Genomic DNA, 7,939 nt, shown 5'->3' with positions numbered 1-7,939 from the left:
TTAAATCTCATCTTGGCTAATATACCATAACATGAAACATATCTATGGAGCAGCAGGGAGCTTGCTGTGTGTGACTGTCATGTGAAGTGTCAGTCTGTAACATGACTCAGAGCGTCACAGGCGGAAGGTCACGGAGCAGCAGGACGGAACGGAAGCGGGAGTAAAAAAGCCTATCCGCCATTGTGGAGTATGGTAAGGGATATTCCAGTAAGACACTAGTCCGTTTTTAGATTTGACTGATAAAAGACGATCTGTGAGGACCGGATCGGACGCATTAATAGACGCCTTCTCCACATAACACAAAGTCGCCGTTTGTAAGCAGCAGAAGCAGCCGATCGTCGTCAGGTCTGAGCCTGGGGAGCAAAGCCTCGTAGCGTTCACCGACTGATTGGACAACCCGAGAGACGAGCCAGGAAAGCACCCAAGTGCACAGAGAGAGAGAGAGAGAGGCAGGGGGAAGCCGTGGACAGTCTCACTAAACAGCGATCAGTTTCGGCTCCTGGAGGATGTCTGCGACCACAGTCGATCAGGTTCGCGTATTGACACTTGATCGGTGCTATAAATTAGCCGGCCGTGCGGCGAAATGAAACTTTGCCGACAACAGTTTGATGCGGTCGGCATGCCAGATGATCAAACAGGCTAAAAAAGTCTTTGATATGTGATAGCTATTAGCTGTAATGTAGGCCGACCGACTCTGGTTGTAGCCGGTTGCCAATGCGGCACCGTTTACTGGATGCCAAAGCGTTTGACATCCGGTCAATAACACCAAGCAACCTGTAAATGTTAACATCCGGGCTGATGGCCGCAGCCTGGGGTTACACGACTGTTATATTTATCCATGTATAGGTTACAGCCTGCTCTATGATTATGTGTGTGTGTGTTTCTTGTTTTTCTGTCGTGATCTGACTAGTATCATCTCTTTTTTCCTACCCATTATTTCAGAGACCTAAAGGACAAGGAAATAAAGGTAAGGTTTTTAAGAGTGATATGTAAATATAAATGGTATAGTAATGTAGTAGGTTGTTATCAGGATCTTTAGTGATATTGCTGTTAAACTGCAGCTTATTTACAATATGTTAGCATTGCTGATATACTGACTAATTAATCCTTTGTTTTGACTGAGATCTTGTCATGTTTTAGCTTTCACCTCTACATACCTATGACAAAAAACACAATTGTTACCAGCAGACATATTTGGGGGAACACATACAGTACATATGATGCTTTAATGACCTCTCTTTTCACTCATAGTGCAAAACGGATCAATGCATCAAAAGGATGGTGTGAATGATGATGATTTTGAGCCTTACCTAAGCGGTCAGACAAATCAGGTATGTATACCAAATAATGGCCTGCCCATATTGTTTTAAGGCTACAACCTAGTACTGGCTACTATGCTGTGACAAGTACTCATCTTATAACCTCAGAATATGGGTGAATTAGTTGCATATTTAAGGTCAACCATATAAAATATGAATATTGTCATTCCTGTTTGCTTAAGCTTTTCTAGTTTGTGCCTAAAGAGTTCAGATGTCCCTATATTGGGCTCTGTACACAACTTATTTTCACAGTTTATAATGTAAAGTTGTTGTAAATGTTTATTGCTCAAATCATTAACATTAACTGGTTGCCTCTCTATTCCATACAGAGTAACAGCTATCCACCAATGTCTGATCCCTACATGCCCAGCTACTATGCTCCATCCATTGGTTTCCCTTACTCTCTGGGAGAGGCTGCTTGGTCCACAGCAGGAGACCCTCCTATGCCCTACCTAACTACCTATGGACAGATGAGCAATGGTGAGCCTCACTTCATCCCTGATGGCGTGTTTAGCCAGCCGGGTGCCCTGGGGAACACTCCTCCCTTCCTCGGCCAGCATGGCTTCAACTTCTTTCCTGGAAATGCAGACTTTTCCACTTGGGGTACCAGTGTCTCTCAGGGTCAGTCCACGCAGAGCTCAGTATACAGTAACAGCTATGGGTACGCCCCCAGCTCGCTGGGTCGGGCCATCACGGACGGACAGGCGGGTTTTGGAAGTGACACCCAGCTCAGTAAGGTCCCAGTGCTGAACAGCATCGAGCAGGGTATGGCGGGGTTAAAACTGGGTACGGACATGGTGGCAGCTGTCACCAAAACCGTGGGCTCGCCCTTAGGGGGCACAGCAGGTATGAGCAGTATGGCAGCCAATAACCTTCCTCCGCCTGTCAGCTCATCCGCACCTAAACCTGCCTCCTGGGCAGCCATTGCCAAGAAGCCGGCCAAGCCACAGCCCAAGGTCAAACCCAAAGCCAACATGGGGATGGGGGGAGGTGTCACCATTCCCCCACCCCCCATAAAGCACAATATGAACATTGGTACTTGGGACGATAAGGGCTCTCTGAACAAGCCCCCATTAGCTCAGACTATGATGCCCCCGCAGCCTCTGGTGCAGCAGCCTCTCCTAGCTCAGCCCCAGGCCTTACTGCAGAACCCTTTGCCCCCTCAGGCTCAACACCAGCACCAGCACCAACACCAACACCAACACCAACACCAACATCAACATCAACATCAACACCAACACCAGCCCTTCCAGCTTCAGTCTCTCCACTCCCCCCAACATCCTCAGGCCCTCCCTCCTGGCCCTCCCCACCTGCATCTCACCTCTCAACCTGGCCCCCCACAGCCCCTTCATCAGCAGCAACCCCAGCAGCCTGGCCCGCCTCCCAACCGCTGGGTGGCTCCCAGGAACCGGGGTGAGGGCTTCGGTCTGGGCGGGGGAGTCCCAATGAGTGCCTCCCCTTGCTCTGGAGAAGTGCATCCTGTGCTGGAGAAACTCCGTGCCCTCAACAACTACAACCCCAAAGACTTTGACTGGAACTTGAAAAACGGACGTGTTTTCATTATCAAGAGCTATTCTGAAGATGACATCCACCGCTCAATCAAGTACTCTATCTGGTGCAGCACAGAACACGGCAACAAGCGCCTGGACGGTGCCTACCGCTCACTGGGCAGCAAGGGGCCCTTGTACCTGTTGTTCAGCGTCAACGGCAGTGGGCACTTCTGTGGCGTGGCCGAGATGCGCTCACCGGTGGACTACAATGCCTATGCAGGGGTCTGGTCTCAGGACAAGTGGAAGGGCAAGTTTGAAGTGAAGTGGGTTTTCATCAAAGATGTGCCCAACAACCAGCTGCGACACATCCGGCTGGAGAACAATGACAACAAGCCAGTGACCAACTCCAGGGACACTCAGGAAGTGCCTCTGGAGAAGGCCAAACAAGTGCTTAAAATTATCGCCACTTACAAGCATACCACCTCAATCTTTGATGACTTTGCACATTATGAGAAACGTCAGGAAGAGGAGGAGGCTCTGAGGAAGGTGAGATAAACACACATACAAAGAGCTCTGTCCTCTGTAAATAGCTTGTTTGTATGCATGAGACGGTTCAGTTTAGCTACCCTTTAATTCAAAGGGAGGTTAACTTTCACTGAGTCACTGCTACAGGCTGTAGTCAGACTGTAATCAGCTGATCTTGTTCCACCTGCTCTTGGACAGAGGTTGTGACATGCTGTAACTGAATGAACAGTCTGGTGTAAATGGAAGTTCCCAGAGGCCAGTCAGCAGATTGACACGGCATCATTACTCATAAGCAGGTTCAGGAAACTGATTCCTCATCAGCCATGTTGTGATGTGGAGATTGCGATGATCTGCCCAAGTGGAGTTGGATGCATAGAGGTTTCCTGAAATAGCCCAAATTCCTGGCATTCCTTCTTTCAGACAAAGGCAGATGTAGGCTCTGATCTCCCTTTGAACACCAAGCCTCTCCGCTCTCCACAGGCTCCTCATGCTTTATTAGTCTTTAACAACATAAGCCCTCGGCCTGCAGACTGGCTGCAATGTGCTTCAGAGCTGGTACAGTTTGCCTTAGATGTTCTAAAGGGTTGATTCCGAAACGTTTCCGAGCAAAACGAATGATAAAAATGCACGATTACTGTGCGCACACACAGTGAGCTTGCACCCTCAGCGGGGAAACTAAAATATGTTGCAGTGGTAATAACAGTGGTGTACCACAAATGTTTAGTCTAAGTAGTAAAAGCTCTGTGGGATGCTACTGCTGTGGAAAAACAGCAGCTAGGGAGTGAATAACATGTTATCATTGCTAGCATTCTGCTGCACTCATTCTTAGATTCACCAGTATGCTAATCTAATTGCGTTTAGAAAACTCCCATGACCCGCTCTTTCCTTTTCTCCCACTCCCCCACTGGTGGTGCTCCATTGATGCTGTATTGACTCCTCGCTGCTGACCTTGTTAATATGCGCTGGGTTACTTTCTCATAAATATTTCAAGTCAATGTTTTCAGGCTTCTGAAAAACAACCTGTCAGTAGAAAGCCTGTTTCATCCTGCGTCGTGCAGGCGTTGCGCTGTGCTGCTTTTGTAGCCCTGACCTCCTACATGACAGGCTCGGCCCAGCTGAGGCCTCACCCTCCTTCCCCTGACAAGGTTAATTGTTCTCTATTGTTTGGCCTGTCCTTCCCGAACTTTGAGAGGTGTCAGACCAGCACAGTTACCTGTGCACTAACACCATCCCCAAGATAACTTTGGATCTAAATGTTGTTGCAGGATTTTATTAGCATCACTAATTTGGCAATTAATACATAGAAGTGAGCCCCCCTACACCCCTCACTGTCTGGATATATTGTAACAAGGAAACTTGTGGCATGTTGGGAAGAATTTGCTGTAATGGTTACAGCTGTATCACACCAGTAAAGATGTAGTTAATTTTTGCATACTTTGTTACCTAAAAATCAGAGCAGATATCAATTCAGGTAGATATATTTAAATTAAAGTGAATTGTGCTGCCAGTTTATATTTTAATCTTGTAATTTAAAGTCATATGACCCCCAACTGTGCTGAGTCAAAGGGTCTTCTTGTATAGACTGAATATTGTGGAGAGCTTCTGGCCCCACAGCTGGGGATAGAGTTACACTGGGGGCCAGGGTCTCACAGGGCTTTTCCCAGACCACTGACACAGACACCCAGTCCTCAAACAGGACTTTGTCCCACGTGAAAAATGGTGAGCCAGAAAGTCTAGTCAGTGGCATCAGATCAAATCATGACGATCCCTGGGTTTTTTATTTGGGATTTGACTCCATCTTTAATGATAAACAGACTGTTGAACAGCTTGTTTCTTTTTCCTGATCCACGACACACCTGTGAATATTTGATATTTTTGTGGTGTGTTGTGAAAACTTGTGTTCTGTTGAGTATGCATTGTGCCAGTCATGTGTTTATCTGCGGGTAAGTGAGACTTATTACTACAAGCTGAATGTAGTGGCTACAGTCTCCATGCCTCAAGTGTAAACACAGCCGAACAGTTTGGCAAGTGCGTACCTCAGGTATACGAAACTCATTCCTGTTTTTCTTACAGTGCATAGTCTCCTGCTCCATCTCTCTCTTATTATTTAAATCTAAACAGAGTATCCTGACTTAAACTGTTGATTTATGTTCTTGCCAGTGTAGTGTAAATCCAATCCTGACAAGCCCTGTATGGAGAGAAAAGATTTAAGGAGGATTTTTGTGAGATTTTTAGCCTTTAAGGAAAGCAAAATAAATCTTATTAGTGGAATACAGTGTTTAAGACAACATACTAGTTGATTCTGTAACATTTGGTTTTACTGTCGTCAGAGTTTCAAGTGTTTGTCACTGAAACTGTGTATAGAAACCAATATTTTCCACAGAGGATAAGAAATAGGAAGTCAAACTGCAGTATCGCTTTTTTTTTTTACATTGGTGTCTGAAAAATGGAACAACACATGACCTGAAAAGAGCATTTGGTTTTTAGACCTCTGAACAGCTGCTTGGTTTGAAATCTCAAATAGCCAAAATTGACAGAGACACTTTTATATTCAGTTTCCTTTGAACACATTTACTTTGAGCACATTATGACATTAAATCACTCTTCTGAGACACCCAATGTACTCCTTGTACAAATTGTACAGATTGATAAAATTGTTCATTAATCCCAAATTGACTGATGCCATAAATTAATCACTAGTCTTGGTTCTTAAAAATGATATTTCCCTCATGTATAATTCAAAGAACACATGTAAATTCACTCACAATGGATACAGTTAATACATTCAGGGTAATGGTGCCAAAGGGTATGAATGCAGATTAGCACAATAAATCTATTCATATGAAGTACAATTGCCTTCATAAATGGGTTTTGATCAACACTGTGTACAACAATGATGTAATCAGGATTTTGTAGCAGATTGGTACCTTCAGGTCTCCCAACTTCACCTTAGACATTAAATGCATCATGATCTGTTGACAGTATAGAATATGAACTATCAGCAAAAGTCTAAGAAAGGTTCATCTTGGATTTCCTCTCTATAAGCTGTCAAGCACTCAATGGTTGGCTTTAACACAGGTGCAGCTTTGACATTTAGCTTTTTGGCTGTATTTTATGTTTTGTGTCTGTCCCTTGTTGCTCTCCTGACTCTATCCACTGATTCTCTCTTTTTTTGTCTCCTCTCTCTTGCCAGGAGCGCAATAGAAATAAACAGTAACCTTCAAGCAAGCTCTCTGCTAGAACTGCAACACTAATGACATAGGACCTTAAAATAAAATTTGCCTAACCACAAGGAGGAAAGGCTCTCACAATCTTTCCGCTGAAGACAACAATGTATCTGAACACTTGAACATGACAATAGATGGACTCATCCGTATCCGTTGACTGGTGCATCAAAACCCTGTGTTCCTGTCTCACGAGAAAACGAACGTAACCCACTTTGAAAACTCTGTCTTGAAAGCACTTTCAGTCTACCAGTACCCTTAACTCTCTAACTCTGTTCTTCTTCTTCTTTAATTTTGTTTGTGAGCAACTAACTGACTAACCAGAGTAGTCAGAAGATTTCACTAGGCTTATTTGTAATTTCTTTTTCCTTTTTTTAAATTTTTTTTAAAAAGCCTCAAATGTTTGGGATATTGGTGAGCTCCATGGCGCTTGAAGAGAATTAAAGATATGTATAAATTAATCTTTAACTTGAATCTGTATTCAGCCATCTGATCCTCCTCAGACAGAGGCTGTGGATGATTGACAGGTGGGACAAATTAATTGGGAAACAGCCACAATCATGCCAATCACAGGACGTCTCCTCCCTTTACCTGTTCCCTTCGTTTCTGCGTCTGTTTTCGTGTACCATAAGATTACAGTTATGCAGCAGGCTGGCAAGTGTCGGCTAGCGCACATTTTGTTTTTGTTTTTTTGTTTTTTTCCTCTTGTGATTCTGTCATTCTGAAGTGCATTTGTCTGAGGAGAAACCTGCTGCTCTGGTAGAACTAGTGGTGGCCTACGTGGGCCCTGTGGGTGACTGTCTTTGCTCTGATGTTGATGTACTCTACCGTACCTCAGGCTTAATCAGACTGTCTGTCCTCAACAACTCTTAGCCCTTTTGGGGAGAATCCCCAAATCGTCCTGCCTGCTTGGCTTGGCTGGGATTCCCCCAAAACGGCAAGACATCAACTGTAAGGATGTGACGGTTTTCTCCTCTAGGTAACTCACTAGCTAAATAAAAATTACCCATGTTTAGCGCAAACCTTGTTTCTGTGTTTTATTTTTACTCATTTGCCACAAAATGTGTCCACCCTTTTTATGCATTCTTTCTAAGCACCATACCACAGTATCACATGCACTCAGTGATCAGAAAATACCAAATGCTCCTCCTACTGCAGAAGCACATCCGCACTTTACTATATATTTGCATATTTGTTTATAAATAAACTAGTGTACATAGCTGAAACTCGCTTTTTCATGTGGGCATTTATCATGAGAGTGGGCTTTAAACGTGTGTGAAAAGATGGCATGATCATTGATGCTGGGAGGGAAGATTGAAGTGTCTTGAGACGATAGAGTGGCCTTAAAATCACAAAGGTATACAGAAAGAAGACCATAAGC

The 7,939-nt window shown here is 44.5% G+C and overlaps 1 protein-coding gene across 1 annotated transcript; it reads left to right on the top strand.

The window, feature by feature from the left end:
* ythdf3 (YTH N6-methyladenosine RNA binding protein F3) lies at nucleotides 1-7,580 on the top strand. Its single transcript, XM_062441710.1, has 5 exons — nucleotides 1-530; nucleotides 943-967; nucleotides 1,252-1,331; nucleotides 1,649-3,355; nucleotides 6,528-7,580. The coding sequence occupies exons 1-5, from the start codon at nucleotides 507-509 to the stop codon at nucleotides 6,549-6,551; spliced, it is 1,860 nt and encodes a 619-aa protein (XP_062297694.1). The 5' UTR covers nucleotides 1-506; the 3' UTR covers nucleotides 6,552-7,580.
* Nucleotides 7,581-7,939: the final 359 nt, after the last annotated feature.

Source organism: Scomber scombrus, chromosome 20 (genome assembly GCF_963691925.1).
Source record: "Scomber scombrus chromosome 20, fScoSco1.1, whole genome shotgun sequence".
NCBI classification, from domain to species: domain Eukaryota; kingdom Metazoa; phylum Chordata; class Actinopteri; order Scombriformes; family Scombridae; genus Scomber; species Scomber scombrus.
Note: the sequence above shows the minus strand (reverse complement) of the source record. Positions and strands in the feature narration are given on the sequence as shown.

Excerpts from the sequence above, each read along its gene's own strand:
- ythdf3 (XM_062441710.1), top strand. The coding sequence starts at position 507 with ATGTCTGCGACCACAGTCGATCAG. Across the intron at positions 968-1,251 it reads TAAAGGACAAGGAAATAAAG|TGCAAAACGGATCAATGCAT; the intron begins GTAAGGTTTTTA and ends TTTCACTCATAG. Across the intron at positions 1,332-1,648 it reads TAAGCGGTCAGACAAATCAG|AGTAACAGCTATCCACCAAT; the intron begins GTATGTATACCA and ends TATTCCATACAG.